Source organism: Chinchilla lanigera, unplaced genomic scaffold (assembly GCF_000276665.1).
Source record: "Chinchilla lanigera isolate Chin_1 unplaced genomic scaffold, ChiLan1.0 scaffold00056, whole genome shotgun sequence".
Taxonomy (NCBI): Eukaryota; Metazoa; Chordata; class Mammalia; order Rodentia; family Chinchillidae; genus Chinchilla; species Chinchilla lanigera.
Genome location: NW_004955457.1, coordinates 629,138 through 656,380, shown reverse-complemented (window position 1 = coordinate 656,380; position 27,243 = coordinate 629,138). Strand labels below are relative to the sequence as shown.

The following is a 27,243-nucleotide window of genomic DNA, read 5'->3' as shown; positions in this document are numbered from 1 at the left end:
AAAGCACTCAAAAGCAATATTCTATACATTTACTGAATAAAAACTCCTTTCCTGGAGAAAGGAAAGATTTTCACCTGGTTCAGATTAGACAAGAAATACACTCATTAGAACATGTATCCAGGAACCTCAAATTCATGACACTGGCGAGTTTATGTAATCAGAAAGAATCATGTAATTGAGTGTGATGGCTACTAGTTTCCTCACAGACATTTAAAGCAATTTTCAGACAGAAGAAACCTTTAAGACACAGTCAGGTATAATAATTGAGAGCATGGCTTTTGGAATCAAAAAGATAGGTTTTGAGCCATATCTATCACTCTGAAGCTCTGTAATCTTATAAGTTACAGAATTTAGGCCTCAGTTCTTTATGTATTCAATGGTGGTAATACTGTAATTAGGTTTTCCTTTACAAAGCTGAAATGAAAAGTGATTATAATCCTTGGGAAGAACTGAATAGACAACATGGTGCCCAGTATCACTAGATGCTTACTAACTACTTTTTTTGTGGTGCTGAAGATTAAACTCAGGACCTTATGCAGGCTGGGAAAGCACATTACCACTGAGCTACACTCTCAACTCAGCAAGTGCCATTTTTAAATCCTACTGCAAAAGTGTTCAGAGCTCACTTTTTCAATATATTCAATGACTGAATACATGGATCTATTTTTTTAAAAATTTGACCTAGATATACTTGGCTACATTTTTTTTAAATGCACTCAAATTACTTGTCTGTGTCTCCATTAGCAAAGAAAATTAAGTTCTCCTAAATTCTCCCATTAGTGCCATGTATGTTGGAACATATTGGTACACGAGTTTTAAATGGATTGCCATTTAGCATCCACGGAGTATGTCTGAGTTTTATTTCCAAGTTTATGCTTTGTGTCCAATACACACCCCATGTTGGCTAGGTGTTTTCTTACTGCTAAACTTTAACATGGGCATGAATGGTATGTGGTACCTCATGACAGTTTAACATGAGTGTGGAGAAAGGGGGGAGTGGGGCAAACAGTGGCAGGGCATGACATACTGGTCGTCTGTTGTGCAGTCAGAGGCTTGCTCTCCCTTCCATGGTTCACAGCAAAGACCTTAAAGTAGTAGGTGACCCCGGGGGATAGGCCAGTCACTTCCGCAAAGGTGTTTCTGTTGACGGGCAGCCTCTGCCCGTGTTCCCCAGGCAGGTTCACAGGGAGCACCTCTACGCGGTAGCCAGTCACTGCACTCTCAGGGGGTGTCCACATGATGGTGACCTTCACATCTGTCACTTCCACGAACTGCAGGTCCCTAGGAGGGGAAACTTTATCTAACAGACAAGAGACAACTGGTCATTCACAATTCCTACTGAACATTATAAAAAAAAAAAAAAAAAGTTTCCTGGATGTGTTAGGCACTTCATAGAGCCACGCATTTTAAAAGCAATAATAAATTTTATCTCTTAACCAAATAATGTATTTTTTGCCCAAATTTTTCTGTTCAATCACACTGTTTACATTGTATTTGAAGTTTTTATAAAGTACATGGGTGGGCATGTGAGTTTCCAGCATAAGAAGTACCAATTCAGGTGGAAATTTAAAATAAACATATATTTTTTAAAAAATCTTTAAGGTAACTATAGAAAAACTAGTAGTTTTGTTTTACTGAATCATTTTATAATGCATAAGAATAACAGATGAATTGACCCTTAACATTCTAGGGAGAAATAAGAACACCTGAGTGTGTCAAATTTTTAACCGAAAGGTCAATAGTTTATAGCATGGATGTTTCAGTGGAATACTGTTAAGTTTAGGGCAAAGGGAATACATAAAATTACTTAAATATAGGAACTGCTGACAGAGCCAAAACAGCACTCTCTCTCAGGGACAATGGTCTTTTGTCTTCCAGTCCCAGTCCTCCCAGGAGGCTATGGGAATAGACCCAGTCCACAGGCTTTGTTCTCCCATAGGAGGTTAAAGTTGTTATTTTGGCCAAGGCTTAGGGCTAAGACAACAGGGAAGTGTCTGTAAGTTACCTGTACGTGGGACCCCAGTAGTTTCTTGCTGGATGAAAACAGGAGTGCTTTCTTGGTTTTCTTCCACAGCATAGATAGTGATGTTATACTGAATGCCAGGTTGTAAGTCACTGAGAGTGACAGAGTTGGCAGTTTCAGGCAGGTTGAGTTCTGTGCTACCGCCTTCTACTGATGGTGAATAGACTATTCTGTACCCTGCAGATTTGTGAGAAAAATATATTTCACTGTTTTTGAAACACTGCCTGAAAAATTCATACATTTTCTCCTTTCTAATAGCCCTTAGCATCTTGCTTGATTAGTTGAGAATTAGCAAGATTCTTTTGGTCTCTTTTTATGCTAACACTTCTTATAATAATGACTATTCAGCACAAAGATAAAATAAGAACAGCCATGCAAGTGTTTTTAATAATAAACACAATCCTCAAAAACTTGAGTTTTTTAACCTTAGTAAATGTCAATTAGAATATCCATTAGGTGAAAATATTCATATTAAGCCAACTTCTCTTGAGTTGTGGCTGATGGGAGCAATTAATAAACCACCCTCAACACAGAGTTGTCTAGCACTATCTGCATCTTTTAGGAACTTCAATGACAAGAACTATCCAGAATTATTTCATTTCTGCAACCCTAGGAAAAGGCTTGCTTTAATAAGCCAAGGAGCTGTCTTTATTGGTTACGTGTGTATGTTACAGTATTATGTGTGTGCATATGGAAGTTAGTGTATTCGAAAACACACGTGAATCTCCAATAATTATGTGGCAGACTTTAACACACTGAGTCCATAGCCAGAATCTTCTCCCTCCCTCCATCCTGTTAGCTGCCAGAAAGATTAACACAGAAGCCAAGATCAAGGTTACGCTGACCTGTGATGGGTGCCTGGGGTCTGCTCCAGCGAACCACGATGGAGGTGTCGTCAACTTGGTCCACGGTAGGATTAGGCGGGGCATCAGGAGCTAACACAGAAAGGAAGGAAGCGAGGTAAACAATGCTGCTCGAGGCCTACAGTTTAAAGAGTCCCTTACCACCCTATAGCACACACGCACCTGTTGTCTGCGAAGTGGACAGGATCAAACTCTGCTTTCCTTCCTCAGATATCTGATAGACATTGACAATGTACTTGCGGCCAGGAAGCAGGTCAGGGATGTTCACAGAAGTGGCTGTGCTTGGGAGATCTTTGAAATAAAAAGGAAAGGTTACAACCAATGCCTCCGTAGCATTTGAGAAGAACTACATACTCAGTGGGAAAAGAGAGACTAGAAGGAAATGTACCATGGATTAAAGCAGTGATTATCAACATACTATGGGCTATTTCTTCTTTTACTTTTCAAGTTGTTTTCTCTGGAGATGTGTAACTTTTACAATACACCTCCAAATTTTTAAAAATTGCTCTCTGGGGTTTGAAGTCAGGGTAGTAGTGATGGGCAGAGGGATAGGGGGCAGGGATAAGAGGGATATTCTTTTCTTGATCTGACTGCTAATCACATGCCTTTGGTCAGTAAACTTTTTTTCTTTTCTTTAAAAGAGGGTCTCATTATGCAGCCCAGGCTGGCTTCAAATTTGCAGCCATCCTTGTGCCTCAGCCTCCCAAGTGCTGAGATTATGAGCATGCACCACCACGCCCGTTTAAAAGGTCCTCAAACCATGAGAATGTGAGAAGCATACATGAAGGTCCTGAGCATCTTTAAAAACTATCATCGATCAGCTGCACTTCCTCATCCTGATAATTAGCTCCACGAAGAGAGTAGCTTTCGTTACATGGCCTATGCCCGGGTAAATGCATAGAGCACCTCACATCTGGAGCAGGACAAGGTGAGGGTACTCAGGGGAACCTACCAGTTCTGTAAAGGTCAAGCCCTCCCTTTTACCGAAGAAAGTTTCGTTCCATCGGGACTGTGGATTAGCGACTACCTGCCTGGTTGTCCTCCGCCAACAGCCCCTCCGAACCCATCCTGCGCCATACATGCAGCTCACCCAGGTACTGCGGTTCATCTCCCTCCTCACTCAGCTCATACTCCACCCGGAATCCTGATACGGTGTCTGAGGCTGAGACCCAAGAGACCACAAAGCTGCTGGCTGTGATTTCAGTCACAGATTCCGAAGTGGCCACAACAGGAGAGAGCGGTGTTGACTCTCCTGTCACAGTGTTGCCTAGAGCATCACAGAAAGGAGAAAACAAGCCGTCAGTGATCTAGCACGCTCACCATCCTCGTCTGCAGAGAATTACTATTTTTAAATGCAGGGGCCATTAGTGGGACAAAAATGAATTGAGAAGGTAAGAGCCTCATGAGGGGAGCCCGAGAGTGAGAACTCAGGTGCAGACCCAAGGGTGCAGGTACGTACTGGTCACAGGAGTGCTTGCGCTGGTGGTGAAGTCGAAGCGAGTCACCTCTCTGTGGCCGTACTGCTGGTAGCTGATGAGCTGCCCCTCATACACCACGCCTGGGGTCAGGCCTTTGATGGTGTAGGAGTTTAAGTGACCTGGAATGGTAGCTTCCTTCCAACGGCCTGCAGTATTTTTCTGAAAATTTAAATTAAAAAAGAAAATCATGCAAGAGTTTATGAGGAGGAACATTTAGAGATGATGTTCAATGATCTTCAAATAAGAAAGTAATTTTTGCAGCTACATTCTGGAGGAAAATCATGGGAAACAAATCAGCATAGGAACTGGTAGCTGGGTTTACTGATATTAATAATATTATTTATAGGTGTATAGGAGGAAGTATTTATTGATAATCTACCATGTGCTATGTATGCTCTGTGGTATTTTGCTTGTGTTCTCCCCAATCTTCATCTCCTACCTTATACGCAGAGGTAACTGTATTATTTATTGCTCCCATTTTTTTTCCCCCCCGTACCGGGAATAGAACTCACGACCTCGTGCTTGCCAGGCAGGCGCTGTGCCGCTGAGCTAAATCCCCAGCCCCTATTGCTCCCATTTTACAGGTGGAATAAAGTGACATGCTTGAAGTTACAGGGTCACAGGTGCTGAGAACCATCCCCTTGGCTAGACTGGTTATTTAACATCAGTAACATAATGAGTGTTCTAAATTTTACCTTTCCCAATTTTTTCATTTTTCTAATGAACAAAGATACGTTCCTCTCTAAAGTGGGGAAAGGCCATATTTTTCTTTTTTAACTTGGTGGGATACAATTCAACTTTCATGTCTTGCAGGGACAGCCGAGGGCATAATATTGTTTTGGGATTCAGATCCTGGGGTCATTGCAAGTGAGGTTCAAGTGGCCTCGCTTTGTTTCTCATTCTGGGATAAAAACTACCCCATAAGGAATGGTGAGCCAGCTTTGGGCAAGACTATAGAAGAATGCAATTTCAGTTTATTTCATCTTTTGCTTCCAGTTTACATTTTCATATCCTGTCCAAGTTCATTAATATGTCATGGATCACAAAACTCATTGTAATAGAATGTGTGAAAAAGAACACTCTAACTTCAAACAAAATGGAATCCTTTTAAGTGTAAATGTTCTAAATACTGAGCATCAAAATACATTTTCATGCCGTCTTTTTTTAAAATCACCTAATCAAACAGCTTCTCAATAATTTAAATGCCCACATGTCTATTTACATTTTGTAGATAAATTAAAATGATCCTAGTACTCTTTAAATTTAAATTTTCATCCAACTACACTGTGGAAAATTTGTAATTAGTCATTACAATTAGCTTTAAATTATTGATAACTTTTACTCAATGTGTGCTGTCAGAAGAAAAATATCACAAATTAAATTCAGGTGACACACATTAGGGAAAAAGCTGAACATTTTTAATTGTTGAAAATCTCCAAGGAATTTATTATTGCCACTCTTTGGTGATTTTTCTAACTTAATATCCATTTTGTATGTGCTTGTAAAAGTCTCATAGTGGTCATACATAATACTTTAGAGTTAAGTTTAAAATAAAATTGGCAATGAGATGAAAACAGGAGAGATAAGAAAGTGTTGAAGGGGAAAAAGTCACTGATTTCACTGACAAGTTATTGCCAGGTATCAAGTTCTGCAACTGATTACTCAGTATACCATGGAGATTACAGAAGAAGATGAAGGAAAGAAAATACTGTAACAGCTTAATTTTTTCCCCAAGAGTTTAAACTCACGTGTATATTAGTACAATATTTTTGTTTTTAATTACTTACAATTCAGTAGTCTTATGTAAAATAGGAATTTCCCCCCCAAGTTTAAAATAGTGCCTCCCAAATCCTGTCTACTTTGGAGTTATAAGAGGACAGATTTGCAAAGGTAAGAAAAACTAATGCTTAATAGACCCACATGTGCCTTGGTACGTTTTCCTCAATTTCTAGACACTTAGAAAATTATAGGCTCATTCCTTAAATAAACTTAACTATCACACTTTATCTCTACTTCACGACCTCTTTCCCTTCCATTTAAATTTCTATAAAGGATCAGAATTAAAGGTTTGAAGAACAATTCCTTAAAAACAAAATCAAAGAGAAAATTTAATCTATGGAAGTGATACCAGTAGTAATGGAGCTACAAAGCATACAAAAATTTAATTCTATTTCTACATTGGGTGAGAATAATTTTAAACTATCATTTTTATGTCCCAATAAGATGTTCCTAACATAGAGATTAATTTCTTCTATCAAAAACATCTAATCTACATGCAATTTGATTGACTACATATTAATTAGTCACCAAAGAAAAGATGAATACTGCTTGATAATTAATCAGATCAGTGAACTCAGAAGCTGAAACTAACAAACAAAACATATCATAATTTGCTAAGATCAGGACGCCTGGTACCCAAGGTTTTGGGGGGACACTTACAGGTCTCCACCTGAGGACATACTGAGTGATGTGTGAAGGTTCTGGTGCATTCCACTGGATGGGGTGAGAGTTGGGCTGGCTGGGTGTCTCAGTGATAATTACTTGGACAGGACCACTTGTGCCTGAAAGTGACAACATGGGAGTTGGTTATCTTGAGTAGTCACTCACTTCAATTTAAAATTTAGTATACACAGGCAGCTATCTTTAAAGACGGTTTGCTTATCAGTCAATAGGAGTATTATAATTGTCTGGGCTTAGTTAAGCCTTTTAACTTATATTGGCAATAAAAAATCAGTACAACACATCATTTTCATTTGATACTTACTGTTCTTCACGTGAGAATGCAAATAGAATTTATTTACAACAAAAAATTTGTAAATGTCTCATAGCCTATTTTCCTCTCTATGTTCAAAGTAAGAATTGTGACACAATTGCAGAACTGCTATAATACAAATAATGTAATTCAGCATTCAAACTTCATTTACTGATCTTCTTTTAAAGCAAATTCGAATTCATGGAAGTTTTCAACATGAATGAATCCCATATCTAAAAAGGAAACAACAGCCAGGCATGGTGGCCCACGCCTGTGATCCCAGCACTCAAGAGGCTGAGGTAGGAGGATCACCATGAGTTTAAAGCCAACCTGGGCTATATAAGTAGGTTCAAGGTGAGCCTGAACTACATAGCAAGACCCTGTCTCAGAAAAAAAAAAAGAAACAACATTCCAAAGGCCATGTGACATGAGGTAAAACAAACACATTTCCAAACAGGGTAGAATCTTAGACAAATAGACAAAGGTAATAATTAAAGACACAGTTTTATTTCTCAGAAGTCTAAGCATTCTATCAGTTTGAGAAAATAAATCATTACATTTTTATTCAAAGTGTGTACCCTAAAATTGCACCATCTGTCAAATTACTAATAGATCAAATTTTTTTCAAAAGGAGTTATCAACTGAAATGGCATTAGAAGTACATAAAATTCACTATTTCCACTTCTTGCTATGTGTGGTTGGTAAAAACAAGATTTTAAGTACAGATTTATCTCTTTTGTTTAAAAAAAGCAGAATAAGAAAAAGAAATCAGCTTCTTAATACAGTAGACTCCACTTAGGAAAATAATGAAACAGCACTGGAAAATGTCTGTTTATAGAACAGAAAACTATCACTGTCATAAATAATGTCTCTCCTTCATAATGTCAATGTTCAATTTGCTTAAAATAATAATAGTGTTCCTAATAATAACTTTTCGTTTTTTTTTTTTTTTTTCCAGTACCGGGAATCGATCTCATGACCTCGCGCTTGCCAGGCAGGTGCTGTGCCACTGAGCTAAATCCCCCACACCCCCTAATAATAACTTTTCCAAGAATTTCCTACTAGTCAAACAAAACAAAACTTTGTATATTTAATAAAGTACTTTGCTGGATTAACAGATTTAAGCTTTTAGAAAAAATATACAGTATTGATTTTTCAGACTTAATCATTATCTTAGCTGTTAAATTCTCTTTGAAACACAGTTTTCCCTAGCAGAACAAATATGTAACTTGTGGAACTATGGACTCTAAAATTCTAGAATAATATGCTCATTTCCACATGGAATAAGTTGGTTAAAGACTAATAAATATTCTTTGAATCTTAACTTCATTTAATGTATGTACTTTCAAGGCACATGAATATCAAAATTCATGTATAAAATGCTCAGTTTTCCATTATAATATGGTATGTATTTCACAGAACATGAGGATATTTATTTTAATCAATTGGCAGAAGTCAATTCAGTGGCCCTCTTTTAATCACAATTTCTGTTCACAGAGATTCTCAAAAATATGTTTTTAAATATTTAAGTACAATTCTATAAATGTGACTATTTGAAGTACTTCAGTATGAATCAGTAAATACAGAAATATCATGCTCTTAAATTATTTATGATAAACCCACATAAAGTTGTTTAAGTATCGATCTGTTAAAGAAATCCTACTATAGTCTCTTCAGGTTAGAGACATTGGATACATATTTTAGTTTAGTGTATTAATTATGTTGTTGAAGAGGAAAAGTTTAAAATGGTAAATGTCTATGAAGTTTTAAAACAACACAAAAGACCTTGCCCTACTTTTCATATTTAAGACAAATCATCTTCTACTGTCCACAAGGACACAAGGAAAAGGGTTGACAAAGGAGAAGTGAAGGAAAACGAAAAAGGCTACAGTGATGGTTCTAGTCCAGCCAAAGAGGAGGAAAAGCAAAGATTCTTTTCCTTCCTAAGACTTCAAGCACTTGTCTGAAATTCTCTTTTCAAATTTATGTTATGTCACCAGCTACCTTTAAGAATCCTGCACTGAACAGCAATGGCATTTAGCATATCTTTGTCCAGGAGGTAAAGAAACTCAGTTTTCAGTGAGGTCAGTTAAATTCTTATTATACTCTACCCTGTGCTACATATAATTTGAGACTGGAGACCTGAAAACTTTGGAATCATTTAATTTTTTTTTTCTTTTGAGACAAGGTCTTGCTATGGAGTGCAGGCCAGGCTTGAACTCACTATGTAGCCCAGGCTGGCCTCAAACTAATAATTCTCCTACCTTAGCCTCCTGAGTGCTGGGATTGCAGGTGTGTGCTGCTATGCCCAGTTTAAAATTTTGATAACGCTTTTGATACCTGTTAGTTGATACAAGTTTTCAAATAGACAATGGTTATGAAAAGATATGGTACAATGTCTACATTTTGAAAATTAGTTTAGTGAGGTCAAGAAATGAGCAATTTCCAGTAAGAGTGACTCTGGAAAAATTAAACAGTCATGATTTTTTAACTCTGTCCTTTTTTCCCCACCTCTAAATTGCTGAGGTTTGTGCTTTTCTAGTTGCTTATTGACAAACCAAATGCCTTTTATCTTCTGTGAGTTTGAGCAACTCTACCAAGTCCTCCCTATAAGGAACAAACAGGGCAAGTCTCAGAGACAACCAGTAATCTGTTGTTCCTTTATTGTCCCTGTACTCTTAAAGCTCTGTATGCTAAGCATGGCCCACTGAGGAATCTAGATATATAGATAAGCATCAAACAGCATGTCTGAGGTCAAAGGCCAGGCCTGCTTCCCTAAATCTCTTTTAGGTTCAATGGGTCTTTCTTGTTACCCATTTTTTAGAGGGTAGAACAGAGTGGAGAGGTAAAACTCCAACAAAGAGGGCTCCTTCCCATCCAGATTTTTCTCTATAGGTCCACTTTAATGCTTTTAGCAAGCAGCTATGTGGAAAGGCTTATTTTAAAAGATGTAAGAGAAAAGGGCTCTCTAAATCACACAGAAGATAATTTTCCCCAAAAATGCCACATCAGTACTTATCACAAACACAAAAATGAGAATTTCTTTGGAAGTTTCTATCCTCTAGTTCTGTCATCTAAAGTTAGTGGAGGTTTAGGAGACTCCATACCTCGCTAGTTACTCAAATAACTGATATCTAATAAATAGACTTTCATAATTCGATATATTTTATTATAATCGCAAAGAATTGTAATTCAAATTTTTATTCCAAAAATGAATAAATAACACCTACACAATGTTTAATGTCTTACACAATGTCTTTGCGACCTGAAAACCCCAGCAATAAACATTTGAGTGTGTTTAAACTGTGCAGGCAGAGAGTTGAGCAAGTCACTCAACTTTTGCCCCAGGATACTTTGTTCCATATTGCAAATGATCAAACAAGTGACAAGTTGACCCAAACGGAGCAGAAATGACATAGTGAATGAATTTCATGCTGTCTCTCCTTTCTGTTAAGAATTACAGTGTAAAACCCCAATCTTTTGCTCACAGTAATTCCCTTGACAGTTTCTACTTCCATGTACAGATGTGAGACAGAGCTAACCAGAGTGCTTTAACCTAAGTGAACATTGTACAGCATAAGAAATAAAACTATATTCATGTGCCTTTTCACAGCCTTCTATTCTACAGCTTTTACTTGCTGGGAAGGAGAAAGGAAAATCTTTTTAGTCAAAAATTTGATTACTGCACAGTGTGATATGATAAAAGGATCAGAAGCAGGGGGAGTCCTCGAGTTAGGCTTCAAAGTATTCACAAGCACTGGGGCCACCCCGCTGTTATAACTACCAACAATTTGCAGGCTTAGAGCTGCTTACCTGCATAGGTCTGCAAAGGCTGACAGTGCCATTCCCCAATGCCACGGCCATAGCAATAGCACTGATACCTGACACCATGCACATACTTCTCCCAGGAGTCTCCAATTTGATAAAATGTTCGGGATTCTGAATCCTGGCATTGGTCTAGAATATATGCAAAGAAAAGATAAACAACCTCGAAGACTTGGAGCTACAAACTCAATTTATTAGATTGCTAGTTCTGATTGAAATATAAAAGGAATATTTAAAATTTTTAACATGTATTACAGTAAAAGACATACTGCCCTGTTAATCCCTCTTCAAATATTCCGACTCACTTCAGACACGCTTATCCCATCATTTGTGCAATTTTTCTGAAGCAGTTCTGGAAGTCTTCTTTCTTTAGTCTTTACTTAGGCTACGTTGGCTGCCCTGATGTCCTGAACTGATTCAAAACATTCAACTTTCCAGGTCATTTTCACTTTAGGAAAGAGCCGGAAGTGACAGTGCCAGATTCAGTGAATAAGGTGGGTGAGGACACACCATACTATTTTAATTTGACAAAAATTGCCATAAATGTTTTGAATCAATTCAGTACATTGAGCAGCCACCACAGTGTAACTAAAGACACTCAAGAAAGAGGACTTCCAGAAAAGCTCCAGAAAGTTACCAGAATGACGAGACAAGACTGTTTGAAGTAAGGGAGAAGATTTTGAAATAGATCAGTAGTGATGTCTTTTATTGTGGTAAAATTTTTAAAATTTAAACATTCACCAGATATTTTGATCATACCACATATGATCAAAATTAAAATAGAAAATTTCAACTGTCCTTACAAATATATGTAGTTAAAACAGTAGATCACATACTTCACCTTGCAGGATAATTAGTAGTTGAAAAAAAAGCACCTATTGGGAAGAATATCTAATTTTCTGAAAAAGGTACTATCTCTAAATAAAAATGTAAAGATTAAGATTTCAGTATACACTATAATCTAAATATTAATTTGGGGAAAAATTAAAAAGTTGTTTTTCACCAATATCAGTACAACTGACTTATGTGACTAAGCAAGGAAAAAAATTGCAGCAATTTCACTTTATACATATTTCTTTAAAATTTGGAAGAGCACATTTCCATGTAAGTGAAAGAACTAAATTTTAACTATGAGTGCCTGCTGTGTGGTTTTTAGAAAACCTCTTAGGATTCCTATCAACTGTGGCAATCTCAGATCAAACAAACTCATGTTATCAGTTTGTTCTCTCAGTGAGCAACCATCTCCTTTCAGTAAAAGAGCATTAATAGATTACCTTAAAATCTGGACTGCTAGTAACACAGCTCTTTTAGGGCTCAGTCTCCACTCTTTGCTCAGTTCTAGCATAAAGGGCAGCCGAAAACACAGTGTTTTGGAGGGAGGTATTTACTGGCATGATCCTTTGCCCATATTATCCCATAGTAAGTAAAGGAAATTTTCTTTTCCTAACATGCACTGACTTTACGATTCAGAACCAACTCCATTCAATCAAAGTAAACCTACACTGGTTGCCAAATTGAGCAAAAAGCAGATGATTACCACTATTAAGGTTATATGTTGCTTCATGATGAGTGAAAAGACTTAGAGCTTGCTAAAAACAACTGAGCAGAGGCTGGAGACCTGAGTCGTGTAGTATCAAATAGCTCTCCTCATCTGAAACTGGTTAACCCGCCGTGCTGTCCAGAATTATCCAAGGAGAAGAGACGACTTACCAATGGGATCGCACCTCCACCTGCCCCTGCCCTGCCCAAAGCAGGTACAGTTCAGCATGTGTCCCTCCTCATGACGCTTGTGGAATGTGTCATTTACATTGTAAGTGATGTTATCAACAATGCACTGATCTGTTCAGGAAACGGATGGGTGAGGAATTTTTAAAACTTCACTGATGAAATCATACTTTTCAAAATATACAGTTCTTTCATTCGATTACCAACACCTTCCACTAAAGGAACTTTTTCACTGGCATAAGGTAAGCTTTTTGTTTCAAAGCTTAGTTATACAATTTTGCCCTCACTTCAGTTCTCTCTTAATTAGACCTGTGAATGTTGCAGGCTACAGCATATACAACTAAGGAATGTGGCAAAATCTACCTTCCTGTGAAAAGTCGATTTTTAAACAAAACATCTTAATTTCTATAAAGTTCTCACTTAGTTGCTAATTTCCTTTCAATCTCTGTTTGTAATAGTAGGATGATTAAACATTTATACAGCACACAGAATGGTGTTGTAGTCTGGTATCCGGGATGGGAAGTGGGGAGGAGATATTTGGATAACAAATAAAATGACATCTATGTTTGTAATGTTAAAAACAAAAGTAGGTCAACTCTGTTTCTCACTCTCCTGAGAGATGCTGAGAAAATTACTTTCCCTCTCTGGGTCTCGGCTTCCCCGTGTTACATGAGGAGCTGGTCTGCACATCTATTAAGGTTCCTCTCAGCTCTGCAACATCAGATATAATTATATTACTCCTGGATTGTGTTACCACTGGATACCACAAAAGGAACAAATTCAGGCCAATATCCACACTAGCTACTTGGACTACTTAGGATTAGCTCAGAGTTCTACTTTTGAAATCAAAGAAATGGAAAACAAATTGTTTTAGCAAACCAACAGCTCCTCATATTATATGTCTGGGCCCAAAGGGGAAAAAACTGCCTGAACAAAAAAAATGAAATATTTCTACCTATTTGTCTTCTTAAATTTGGATCTGTGAAGATCAGATTTCATCTTTTCCTTATAGAAATGATCTAATCCTTTCTAGACATGAACCCAGTAGCATCACCTAAAGCTAAAAGGATCGAATGTTTGTGTTCTTGCCTTTGAAGTCATCCTTCTGGCTCAGCTGAAGTCCTCACATCCTGTTTTAAGGCTTTAGAATTCCTATGCCAGCTTTTCTTAACTGGCTGCCCAAAATGATAACCTTCTCCAGCACATTGCAAATTCCTCCTGCTTCTGGCACATTACAAGTTTTTATATGAGAGCCTCTTTCTCTGCCCTATTTGTTTTTTTTTGTTTTGTTTTGTTTTTCTTCTGGTACTGGGAATCGAACTCACAACCTTGCACTTGCCAGGCAGGCGCTGTGCCACTGAGCTAAATCCCCAGCCCCGGATTTGATTTTTTAAATATGTTCAAATGCAAGGCAGCATACCTCGGAGCTGGGAGTAGGCGACACACGTCCATTCCCCACGACCATTCCCAACACACGTGCACCTCATCATGTGGCCCATGTCATGCTGTTTGTCCCACTGATCACCAATACGATACATGACCCCTTCATTGGTTGTGCAGATTTCCTCATGGGCTGTTTGGAAATAGAAATAAAATGCACTTAGTCCAGGATCACAGTATCTGACAGGTAGGCGGGCACTGTTACACTATCAGCCCAGTCTGGTCATTCTGAGCACTCTCATCTGGGGCACCTCCGCACTGACTGATCCCTCTTCCTAAATTACTCTTTTCCTAGGACTCCTCTGGCTCCTTCTTACCTGTGTCAAGTCTCTGCTCCCACTGTCGCTTTCTGACAAGGGCTCTCGCACTTGTCTTCTCAAGCTGGGTGTCCCTGCAGCTCTAGATTCTCCCAATCTCTAACCTTGGATGTCTCAAATTAATCCCAAGATGAACATGTCTGAAACAGATCTTATCCCCCAGCTCATTTTTCATCCTTTCACCCTCACATTCTTAAGAAAAACCATTGGAGGGATCCTGGACCGCTCTCTTTTCAGAACTCCCAAATCCGCTCTGTTGGCTGCTCCAGGTGGCCCTACTTTTGAGTTTACAGAGTCCTTCTCTCTCCACACCCAGGGCTGCTTTCCTGACTCAAACTATCACCAGGTCAAGGCTGGACCTCTAATGTCCCCTTCTTTTTTCTTCTCTAACAGTGTCCCTTCCTGCTCCTCTGAAAATTGTTCTTCCCGAAGTGGCCAGAGGAAGGATCTTTCCAAGTCTTAAGTGGTAAGACAGGTAATGTGGCTCATGCCTTCAGTTCTAGCATTCTGACACAGGAAGATCTCAAGTTCAACCCCAGGCTGGATAACTTAGAAACATGATCTCAAAATTAAAAATAAAAAGGGCTGGAGATGTAGCTCAGTGTAAAGGTCCCGAGTTCAATCTCCAACAGCACACAAATACACACACCCACACTAACACATACACACAATAGATGATAGATATAAACTTTTACTTTGAAAGAAGCATTGTGGCCTCCAAGCTATCTAAGGTTTGCAAGGCAAAGGTACAGAGTTTCAAGACCCACAGGGTCTTCCAAGACCCAAAGGTAAAATATGTTATAGGAAATAATTACAGGGAGGGTTGGGAATGTTACACTAAGACAATGCCTACACATTCGCTCACAGGGTTCATATTGTTCTTGAAGCCTCGACTGACTACTGCCTTCTAACTTTACCGCATTTCAGTTTTTTTCTACTTCAAAAGCAAATTATGTGTTTGGGTACAGAATCGCAAGCAAAAGTGAGTTTTCCTTTTAAACCCATTATTATCTTTTGTTGAAATAAGAGAAATAAAGGGATAAGTATTTTCTTTGCCTCTTTCATGTTTCACAATACATAGTGCACAGGTTCCTGGTTCCACAACTGGAAAATGAAGTGTACTCTATGAAATTTTTAAAATTGGAAAATAAATAAAATGTACTGGTTTCCCCTTTCTCCATTTATATAAACTGGAGATTTAAAAAATCCCTACTTGTCAAAAACAAATGTTCTGACTTGATTTGGTTGCTTGGGTATTTAGTAAGTGTCAGAGAGCCTGGGCCAGCCAAACCAAAGTCACGTGTCAACACTGTAGGCCTGTGAGTATAGCCAACCGATATGCGCTCAGTTTTACACTTACAAACAACAGGCTTTTGCAATTTTGTATTTCCAAGTCTGTATTTTTGTGTTTAAAAAAAGTATTTTTAAATTGCATTTTTATATTTGGAGCATTAAATCATGCCAATGGGATTTTTAGTATAGGTGCTGCTGAAGCGAGCATGCCAACGGGAGTTTTGGAGTATATAAATAATCATAATTATTTGTATATATACATATCTCAGTTCTTATGTATATAACATTTATGTGCACATACACACGCACACATGCACACAGGTGCGTATATGTAAAATTTTGCTTTCCAAATCGTCCTAATGAGGAAATAAAAGCAAACAGGACAGCGATAAGGCAGGTGATGTGGCTCCTGCCTTTAGTCCCAGCATTCTGACACAGGAAGATCTCAAGTTCAACCCCAGGCTGGCTCTACTCCCTAAATGGTTGTTCACCCAGGCAACCCAGAGGGTCACATCTTACCAGCCATGGGGCAGAATCCAAACTTCTGGTCAGCATCATAGTTCTGCGTGGTCCCACACCATTTCATGTTGTCTCTCCTGCCCTCAGAAGTACAGTCGGTGTAATTGTGGTTGTTGTACAGGAAGGGGAAATGGCACAGGGCACCATTGGAATTTCCACCTCGAGTCTGGACCAAAACTGCACAGGACAACGCATAAATAAGAAGAAAAGGATTACAGTTGAGCTTCCCCACGTACAGGGAAATAACTATGGAAAGATTCTCAGACAGAGAGGTTTCTGCAGCTAATTCTTAGTCTATCTCGGGGTAAAAGATGCCTGATAATATAGTTCTAAACTTTTCTGCATATTTACCTTCCCCCTTCAGTAAATTTAAGTATCATTTGCACTCACTTCCCAACTAAAAGTAAAATGCAAAAGAATAAATGTATAGCTTTATTTTTTTTATTTTTTTATTTTTTTTGGTTTTTCTCCGGTACCGGGAACCAAACTCACGACCTTGTGCTTGCCAGGCAGGCGCTTTGCCGCTGAGCTAAATCCCCAGCCCCAAATGTATAGCTTTAAATAATTACTTTTACTCAGAAGATAAGCAAAGGCACCCTGACACCCACCCTACTGATTTCAATATACAAGTATCTTTAATCACATCATAATCTCTATGTATCAAAATAAATGAACTTGGAGGGCTCTTCCCTTGGTATCATTTCCCAGGGGTTCTGGGGAACATGGAAAAATCCTCAACTGTTAAGTTGGCTTCAAGTTTCTTGGGTCCACACACATCAAAAATGATGTTTCTTGTGAAGCCTCGCATCAATGGTTAGAATGCTGGCAAGTAGATACAGTTTTCCTCACTGTTGTGCTTTCCTCTGGGACACTTACCAGTATGGTCTGTACAGAAAGAATACTTCTTGTCCTGCTCATAATCTGAAGTCGTGCTGCACCAAAGATGTCCATCCTCTCGTCCTTCAGAGGTGCAGGAGTAGAAAGTCCTACCATTGTAGGTGAACGGTAATACACATGGCTCCCCATTTGAATTGCCACCATACGTTTGAGTCACAGCTGTATGCATAACCAAGAGTCTCAGTTAATGCAGCGGTTTCATCTCCTATCAGCAGTTGCTACCTGCACCTTATGAGAGACTGAGTTTGCGCCCTCACAGGAAAAAGCCGGGCGTAGCAATGATCATCTGGTTAATTTCAGTCAAAATACATTACTCAGGAAACCATGCCTGCTGTGAATAGGACATGGATCAGAGTACTGCGGATGTCCTTTGTTACCACTTTTTCTATCATGCCTCAGTTTCTCTATTTGTAAAGCTAATTAACACAGATGAATTAAGGATGTTGTTCAGAGATGCTAGAGGAATATGTATGACTCTGCTTGTGTCAGAAGAAACAATCCATGATGCTATTCTAGCCAGGGGAATCTCTTTTGTAAAATGTACCAATTTATTATTGCTATAGTTATCACCATGTTTGTAACCTATGAGAGATACATTTGGCCACTGAAAGATGTTTGTATCACAAAGCTACTAAAATTTGAGATTTAGAGCATAAAATATGGATTAGCTCTTCAGAAAGCAAGTTTCTTTGTAGCAGCATTTTAAGCAAATAAAGGTAATACATAGTAGTTTGATAGCCATGATTGGAAGGAAAATGCACAGATTAAAAAGATTAGAAGAAAATATATCAAATACACCCTTTTTTTTTTTTTTTTGGTACTGAGAATTGAACTCAGTACCTTGCGCTTGCCAGACAGGCTCTGTGCCACTGAACTATCTCTCAGAACCTCAAATACACCCTTGATTGTCATAGCAGAGTTGCATGATTATAAGCTTTTCTTGTTTTATTGCTTTACATTTGTTGTAAATGAATGGAGCGCCATATAAAAAATAAAGTCTCCATCACTATTGTTCAAGAAGAGAACACGTACCTGTCTCCTGGCAGCTGACACCATTGCCCAGGCAAGTGCAAAGCATTTGTTTATTTCCTTGTGTTTTCAGCCACTGCATGCCCAAAGAGTAGACCACACCACTGTCTGTGACACAGTGGCCATATGGAGCAGGCTGGGGGTGAGGCTGGGGCTGGTAAACGGCTGTTCGGATATCTGTGAAGGGACCACCAGATCCTAAGGTCATGAGAAACGAAAGTCACAAAACAAGACAGAGAACTGACAACTCCTACAGCCCAGGACCCACCTCAAGAGTCAGAACTGAAGCTCAGATGGGCTGGTAGTCTGAGTTCAGTAGCTAAGTGCTGCTGGACGCTAAAACCCAAAGGTACTTCCCACAGGAAGGATCTCAGGGCCCCAGACACTGGGGAGAGGGCTCATCTCCACACAGCCCACCTTGACAGTTATTATACAAAGGAACAAAAGAGACCTGTACTGCAAATTCTATATTTTTTAACCCAATGTTTTTCAACTGTTTGGGACAATGAGAGTTTTTCACTATAATATGAGTAATATTAACAAAATAGCTCCCATTTATTGAGTGTTTACCCCATTTAATTCCTAAGGACCCTTTTAATCTATTTAGTAGGTTGATACTTATAATTTTTTTTTTTGTGGTCATTAGCAATTTGATTGCTATTAAGTAACTCAAAGATACCATCAAATTTAATCTTCCTCACTTTCATGTTAGGTCAAGATAAAGACTCATCAAAAGGAGAAAGAAATATTATTTTCAGCTAAATAAATGACTAATGGCTAAAAGGATAAGGAACAATGTCAGCACATTGGGTAGTAAAAAGTTGGTGGAAACATACTAAGAATAATAGCAGCAGAAGTGCACCTCCGTGACTGCCACATTTCTTTCTTCACACTTGCACAAATGCTCATGATGCAAAAACCCTTTTTATACCAGAAATGATTAAAATTTTTAAATTTTTATTATTATTTGCTTTGATGGTAAGGGTTGAATCAGAGCCTCAAGCATGTTAAGCTTACTCTGCACCACTGAGCTACACCCTCACCTCCTATCATTTTTTAAAAATCTGCCATTTTCATTTTTTCTCCAAAATTTAAAACTAGGCACTCAAATGTTATAATGACTAATAATCTGTAAATGACCTCAGCTTATTAGATGAAACTGTGAAAATCCTCTAGGGGGTTGGGAAGGGAAAAATGATCCGAGGAAGTATCTGTTGAGCTGTTCTCCCCCAGAGCCCTGCAGCCCTGTGCCTCACCTGTGGACGTGGTCTGCAGAGATGTGTGCCTCTCACACTTCCACTCTCCCCGGCCGTTGCCTGTGCAAACGCACTGGAGCAGGTTTCCTCGGTTATCCTTCTTGCTCCAAGTATCTCCAATTCTGTAGGATGTCCTCGTGTCCTGATCATTGCATCTGTCTGTTTCAGAAAGGAAGTATTTCAATACATAAATAAGGCCGAGACTGCCAAGTAGTCATTCCACACCTAAGAAAGCAGTATAGTAGTTTCATGCTTGGGAGCCCAATTTTTGATAATATATTCACATTCCATTCTGGCCCCACAGATATTAAACTTCTAATATCTGTGGGGAAAAGGTGGGATTACATTAGTTACAGTGTAAAAGGAGCTGTGTGGCTTAGCCTCGTTCCATCTCTGACAAAATTTGTTCATCATCTTTTCACTAAGCTTGTTTGAAAGTTTTTATGTTCTTATTCTAATCAAATACATTCTCTGGCATGTGTTATTCTTTTATTTTTCCCCTCAGATTTTCCAGCCTTCCTCATAGTAATTGCTGTCTTTGGCTTATCCTTAAATAGGGAACTTTGTTTAGAGCACCAGAAACACTAAGGAAGCATGCAGCTTTCAAATGGTCCCTACCAGTTGCCCCAACCCTAGGAAAAGACAATAATACCTTTTTCTTCATTTGTTAGGTAAAAGAAAATTCAGGTTACTAGTCAGTTCCAAATATAATGACCTCTTCTCTCACCTTATCCCAAAACACCTATTTAAAAATCACTAACATAAGGGTCTTTTTAAAAAATTGCTCACTATCACCCCTCTAATGCAAAAGTGAGGTTTCACATGTAAAAATGATCATTGGTAATTACATTATTACTCTATGTGTTCATCTGGCTGGCTAGTCCATTGTTTAAATTATAGTCCAGTTCTGCCCACATACAATGTGATTATAGAGGATCTGATTGTTTATGAACTAGCACAACTGCTGGATTACAGAAAAACAAATTTAGGAGTTGATGTAGGCACACACAAATATTCAATCTGCCATAAGAACAGAGACTGATTCAAGGTACCATTGCTAGTTAGAGATCTTTCCCCAAGTCTTCTGCTAAAAGTATATCATCTCCTGAGCCTCCATAGCACTGTATCAGTATCTCTCCTGAAACTCCTAATATTGTGTTTGGTAGGTGATAAACATATACAAACTTTCCTCATCTCTCTGACCTATTAGGTACTCTTTGAAGTCTGGGTTAGTGCCCAACATATATTTGCCTCCCTATTCCACCTTGAACAAAATCCACGCTTAAAAAACTTCATGCAATAAATGATCTTTCTTTAAGGAACTTTTCCCAGTTGCTCCAGAAATGTTTAAAGAGTTTGAATTATATTTCTGATTTGTCTAAAGCAAAATATTGCCTCAAAGTTCTTGAAGTCTAATGATCAGAACACTTTCAATACAAAAGACCTAATCAATCAGTGAGTTTATGAGAAATATTTGGTCAGAACCCTTGCTATTTTTCATAAGATTTCTTTTGCTTTCGCAAAGAATTTGAATTTGGATAAGTATGTAAAGCTAGTTAAGTATTTTAAGCTAGATAAGTGAAATAGCTTCAGGATATTTAGATTTGCTTTTAAATTCATTTATACCAATAGTAATGAGAGTCTGATTTAACAAACTATGGAGCTGTGGTTAGTTTATAATCCCACAAAAGGAGGCTTCAAACCAAAGGCAACAATTAAGACTTTAAGACAGTCTTAGGAGTAGCATTAGGATGCCTGAGGCCAGCTTCTTCACGGAATGAGTTTGGCAGCTTTAGGTAAAAGCTACCATATTTAACTACAGAGTCAACAGTTTAACCTATGGGATACATGCTTTTTATTTTCATCAATTTTGTCTTTGGATATGCTTTATTTAAATTTCAAACACAGATGGAAACCTAAACCTTTAGAGCTCATTCATCTCCATGTCAATAGCATCCTCATGCCAAAAGATACATTTGCATGCTATTTTAATGACTTTTTGCTCTTAATACTCAAAAGACATCTCAATTACACACTAGAAACTAAACTTCAAGACCATGACACACTGGGTATTTGAGTAAATATTAAGATTCTTTTTTAGTAGTTGATAATCTAAGGCTCTATTAAACTAAAGCAGAGTTAAGGAATTTTTCTTGACACACAAAAGTTACCAAAGCACGCTGGTGTACTGGGTGTATTCTAAGTGACCTAGTATTGCAATTCTCTCTAGGAATCCAGAAAGCTGCATCTGGTCTAATCTTCCATATTCAGATCTAAAACATACTTCTAGAGGTACAAGTGATGCGTCCACTGCCTTCTCCCAGGCAGGTACAGTCCACCATCATCCAGCCTTGATAGGGCTTTTCCCAGGTCTCCCCGACAACATAGGAAGTCCCCGCAGCATGATCAAAACATTTCTCAGCTGTAGAAAAATTTGGAAGAAAAACAGAAAAAAGGTTATTTTGAACTGTGCAGTCTCCCTGTAATTTAAAGCATCGTGTGTAAGCAAAAATCCAGCCACATTTTTTTAAGTGGCACTCTGATCAGAAGGAAAGGCACGCCCTGCAGCTAAGCACATACTAAGTAGCCAAAGCAAAAGGAAGCCCAAGCTGGGTTGGTAGGCCGAAATTCTGTCCTTCTAATGAGTACATGGACTGCATATTTTCAGTCAATTCCAAGCTTCCCGCCAGCATTCTGAGTGAAAAAAAATCTGTATGTATCTAGTCTGTGGCAGACCACATACACAAAATTCCAATCTTCATTATGAGCAACCAATTACAAACTATAAATGGCCTACTTAAAATTGCTAAGAAAGCTATGTAAAGTTTGGGTTTCTGTAGAAATAAACTCAAAATAAAATAAAAATCACTGAATTAGAGAACAATAACTAAACAGAACAGAAAACTTTTAGACTTGTACTTATAGAGCTCAAGTGATGACTGAGACTGTAAGAAGCTCCGGAATTTTTATTTCATAAAGAAATTATCAAGGTGTGACAAAGCACATCTCATTTTGTGCTTTAGTCCAGTGCATTCTAACAAAGAAATGTGTCAAAAGTGTCATTTTTGTCTTTTAAATCATTTATGTCTTGACCAAGAAGGAATCTGGGATCAAATGTAGACTATAGAACAGACTGAATCTGTCAACTTTGGCTTGTGGCTTTGCCACAGATTAAGACTTCTATTTGTAGTGAGTACCTTGTGACCTGAGTTTTCAAAGAAGACTTTAGATCATATAACATTTCATTATTTGAGATAAAATTTCCGTTTCACTATTTTTTGTTGAAATTGCAACTCAGACCTCTTGTCCATGTAGCTGTGATTTGGGTCAACCCAATATTACAGTTATGCATCCCTATCCCCCCACTCTGCCTTAGGCCACACACCTATTGGCTTGCAGGTCCATTCGCCTTTTCCATTGCCAAGACACACACACTCTAACATGTAACCACCGGTCTCATGTGGTCTCCGCCAGGTGTCTCCGATCTTGTAGGACTGATCCCCTTCATGGCAGCGGTCTGTTTAAGACAAAAGGCAAATGTTAGGAGAGACTGAGAGAAAAATTTAAGGGGAAAAAATAGTTTCATGTTCTATCTATGACACTGGAGAAAAGACTTGCATTGGAGAAAGTGAAATAGGAGCAGCTTTCCTACCAGAGAGAGGAAAGGTTAACAGAGCTGGTCACTTTTGGTCAATTCAGTTAAATGTCTTGCTTAAAAACAATGGGAACCACAGAGAAATGTGAATGACAAAGAAGTGGTCATTTCCTTAGCCCCCTGAGAGATTACAGGAAACTGGGTCCTAAAGTAGAAAAGAAAAGGTGGGAGCCATGACCTCCACTCATATTACAGAAGGTTGAGCCTGAGAACACGTCAATGAAAAGACTACACTGGGTATAACATTCCAACTTTCAGGAGTATGGAGAGCCTATATTTTATCCTAAGATAGAAAGATCATTTTGGTGGAAAGCAAGCACGTACACATATTGAATATAGAAATCTCGGTGCTCTTCTGGGCTGTTAAACCCAGAGGCACATCGAAAGGCAGAATTGTCCACTACATTATAAACACTACGCACCACTGACTGTTGAGATTCACTTATATCCTTGGAAAAATCCTAACATTAAGTGTGGGGAAAGTTGACTGGGTCTATTCACAAGGGACTAACTGATTCTTTCGGAAAGAAGCAAAAAATGCTATGTTAATAGAAAATATTGGTAACCCAGTGAATCATACTGGAAATATCGCCTTAATTACACTACGGTTGATGAGATTCAGCCCAGTTCCCAGAGTTCCTTGCACAAAATCTGGGCATATTATCTCTGGAAAAAGAGATCAGTTTCCTGGACATAACCTACTGATTGCAAAGAAACTGGACAGTTTCTGAGATGCAAGAGGTCTCCAGTTGCAAATAAGAACAGCAGACAGCACATGACTGATTCACTGCTCATGAACATCTTTTAAAATCACAGAGTCGATCTGGCCTGAAGATGCTCAAGTAATTTAAAATAAGTAACCGTTCTAAGCACATCTTACTGAAATGGAACCCAAGAGGTCTTCTTGGTTATACTATGGACACACGTTCATGTGTGCATGTGCACACACATACAGAGATGCACAGATATTAAACAGATCCACTACCAGTGTGCAGATTCATCTCCAGAACCACAAGAACTAGCTGAATGATCACATAAGAGTAACCGATCACCAGGGGTACCCCAAAGTCTGGAGTATCTCGTCACGGGCAACAGAAAATGATAATGATGGTTATAAATTCCTGTGTATAATATTTTATCATCATTTTACAGAATGTCTTCCTTACTTGCGATGGTGCAACTTATTCTCCCGCGCCCAGCCCCGATGCAGGTGCAGTCCCAGATCATGGAATCTTTAGGGCGTTCATAAGTTTCACCTACTCGGTAAGTGTTCCCGGTATACTTGTCAAAGCAAGTCTCTTCAGCTGAGGAGAGAAAAAAAATCCATGTGACCCTCACAAATGTAATGTGACCCTCACTAATCCATGCAAAGGAAAACCCACATTTCTCTTCTGTGAATAAGTAGTATGACACAACTCAAGGTAAAAAAGTATTCAAGAGTTACAGATTTTACCTTTGGCCTTCACAAGGCCACAGTTTCTGCCCTTTGACAACTTCTCAAGTTTTTTATAAATTAATTTCTATTGTAAAGAATTCTTAGGAAAAAGCCATGTAAAGTGCCACCTCATGACCAGCTAGATTGTTTCAGATTTCAATCTTTGACTCAGGAAGTCAAGCCAAGGTCCACAGAAAAAGCAAACACTTTGTAGATCCCCTGCCCCCACCAGGCCCTGACCCTTGTTAACCCTACCAAATTTTTTCATGTTAGCTTCATCAGTTCTTCTCTGAAGGAATTTCTGTATAGTTTTTAAGAAGCATATTAGTGATTCTAAAAGTATGAGAACTTTGACGTGTTCATAGTTTCCCATTGAACAGCAGCTGGCAAATCACCTTACTCTCTTGTAACCCGGAGAAAGACATGAGATTACTTTCATACAAATCCAACTTTTATATTTGAGTCACACACAAAAGTCTTTCATTTTCCACATCAAAAACTTTAGGAAAGTAAAACAAACAAACAAAAGTGTTCTGTAAACTAGTTTGGAATTCATTTGTGTTGTTTTAAAGATAAAAGTAGTATGTGAAAAGCAAATATAAGCAGTTATCAAATGCTTATAAAAAAGACATAACAAGTAATTCCACTAGAACAATGGTGTATGGATCTTTACTTAATACTCAGTTTAATTAACAAGCACACTTTCATCTATTAAAAGATATTGATGATCAGGCTCTCAGCCACTTACGTTCAGGTTTACTTTCACAGTTAAAACCTCGGCTCCCTCCATAACAGGTACAGACCAAGGGATTTCCTAGGTAGGTGCGCTCCCATTGCTGGTTTATCTGATAGTGTTGGCCGTTGTCATAGCAACCAGCTAAAAATAATTGAAAGAAAAAGTTATTATATTTCCATCTCTTTTTTCCAAATTATGGAATTCTCTTACACAATTGAATTGATGAGTCTGAGCACCAAACACAGAAAAATAATCACAATACCATGAGATAAAACCAATATTCTGCTAAGATATAGATATGGGAACTAGTTTTCCAGAGAATTAAATACAATTTATGTAGGTGGATATTTAGGGTTTTTTTTCTCGTTCTCTTCTTCCCTCCCTTCCTTCCTTCCTTCCCTCCTCTCTCCCTTCCTCTCTTTCTTTCTATTTAACTGAATGGTACAGAGCGATGTCATTTCTATCTGGCCAATCGTCTCCATTAAAGTGAAGTATTTTGAAAGGCAGATAATTAAAATTACATTTTAAAACACTCAAAGGACTTCAGTGCTCTTTTGGAAATATAAGTCAAGGAGAACTTTAAAGATTCCTTTAGCCAAAGGAAAAGGGGTGGGGTATATATCTAAAAAACTGGAAGAGGAATTTCAACCTCGGTTTTTGGTGAAGCATCCTGAGGGAGCCCAAAGCAATCTGGACCGATTACATTTTTTTCAACATAGCTATCAGCCATCTTCTTCCCACCCTCATTTTGAAAATATTTCACCAATTATTTAGTAACAAAGAAAATACAGAGCAGTTAAGGACCACACTAATCCCAGACGGAGAATTTACAGGCAAACAGCATTTTTCTCTAATTTAAAGGCGAGTTTTGATTCATTCGTTGGTCAAGCTAAATGAACAGAATTCCTGAAGATATTGGGGGGACCCCAGACCCGTCTTCCAGTTCATTATCTTCTCCTAAACCCCCAGAACCAGCATGCTCAAACCAAGATCTTTTTGTGTGCACAACTAGTTTCTCTTAATTTTCTTTAAAGCGCACGCACACCCTTACACTCACGCGCGCGCGCGCGCGCGCAAAACTTCGGTCCCAACTTTAGTTGGCTTTTCGGTCCCCTCCCGGCGCCAGCCCGTGGGCAATACTCACACTTGCTCTGACTGACAGACACCGGGGACGGTGGCTGCACGATCTGCTGAGCCTGCCTCTTGCTCTTCGAGGCCCCGATGGACCGCACCGCTGTCCCCAGGCACAGGGCGGCCAGCAGCAGCAGCAGCCCGGGCCCCGGACCCCTGAGCATTTTGAGTTGGTGGCTGGAAAGTCGCCCTCACCGGCAGGCACCAAGATCGGTTCCCTTTGCAGCCTGCGGGGAAAGCCCCTTCCAAGGTCTCTTGGGAAGGGGACAGGTAGAGGGACAGAAGGGATGGAGAGGGCCAGAGAAGTTGTGGCTGCAGGTCCCTGCTTCCCCGCCGACGCCCGGACTCCCTCTCCTCCCCCGTGCAGCACGGAGGGCGCGGGCGGCAAAGGCCGGGGAGCCGGGCTTATATGGGCCGGAGCCGCCCGCCCCCCACGAGGCCGGGGCGCAGGGAGGAGGGGCGCCCCCTTCCCGCCGCCGCCGCCGGCCGGGACGACCGCGAGCCGATTGGCTCGGGCTCGGGTGACGTCACGCGGCGCTGTGGGTTCGCCCTGAACAAAAGAGATGCTGATCGCCCGCCAGGCCTGGGGCAGGAGAACTTTTTTTCCGGTTTCCTTTGCGGTCGTCAAACTTTCTTGGAGGTTGGGGGAAGGGATGGGAAGCGGCTGTGGAGGGGCAGACGGCAAGGAAAGGGAGGGTCTGGAGTCTCCCGGAGTGGAGAAACTGCAAGCCTCCCCTCCCTTACATTTTTCTCTTAATTTGGGGGTGGGGGTGTTTGAGGACATTGCGTCACCTCTGAAAAGGATCTGTGCTCGCCCGAGTGTGTTTTGTGGGGAGGAAAACCCATAAAGCAGCCACCACCTTGCAGCT

The 27,243-nt window shown here is 39.3% G+C and overlaps 1 protein-coding gene across 12 annotated transcripts in view; it reads right to left on the bottom strand.

Moving 5' to 3' along the window:
• The window catches only part of Fn1 (fibronectin 1), a 65,350-nt gene extending 38,568 nt beyond the window's left edge, over positions 1-26,782 (bottom strand). For 10 of the 12 annotated variants that reach the window (XM_005396902.2, XM_013520688.1, XM_005396905.2 and 7 more), the window contains exons 1-19: positions 26,388-26,675; positions 25,256-25,384; positions 24,239-24,376; positions 22,803-22,934; positions 21,702-21,839; positions 19,418-19,576; positions 18,165-18,359; positions 17,112-17,291; positions 16,236-16,412; positions 14,087-14,239; positions 12,652-12,780; positions 10,930-11,073; positions 6,804-6,925; positions 4,346-4,523; positions 3,977-4,153; positions 3,049-3,177; positions 2,869-2,958; positions 2,006-2,200; positions 1,028-1,300 (exon numbers count right to left, since the gene is read on the bottom strand). In XM_005396902.2, coding sequence (XP_005396959.1) covers positions 1,028-1,300; positions 2,006-2,200; positions 2,869-2,958; positions 3,049-3,177; positions 3,977-4,153; positions 4,346-4,523; positions 6,804-6,925; positions 10,930-11,073; positions 12,652-12,780; positions 14,087-14,239; positions 16,236-16,412; positions 17,112-17,291; positions 18,165-18,359; positions 19,418-19,576; positions 21,702-21,839; positions 22,803-22,934; positions 24,239-24,376; positions 25,256-25,384; positions 26,388-26,538 — 2,989 coding nt within the window. In that variant the 5' untranslated portion in view covers positions 26,539-26,675. Of the gene's footprint in view, positions 1-1,027; positions 1,301-2,005; positions 2,201-2,868; positions 2,959-3,048; positions 3,178-3,976; positions 4,154-4,345; positions 4,524-6,803; positions 6,926-10,929; positions 11,074-12,651; positions 12,781-14,086; positions 14,240-16,235; positions 16,413-17,111; positions 17,292-18,164; positions 18,360-19,417; positions 19,577-21,701; positions 21,840-22,802; positions 22,935-24,238; positions 24,377-25,255; positions 25,385-26,387 lie in introns of all 12 variants that reach the window. The other 2 variants (XM_005396909.2, XM_013520687.1) reach the window with 2 other exon arrangements.
• Between the last annotated feature and the right edge of the window lie 461 nt (positions 26,783-27,243).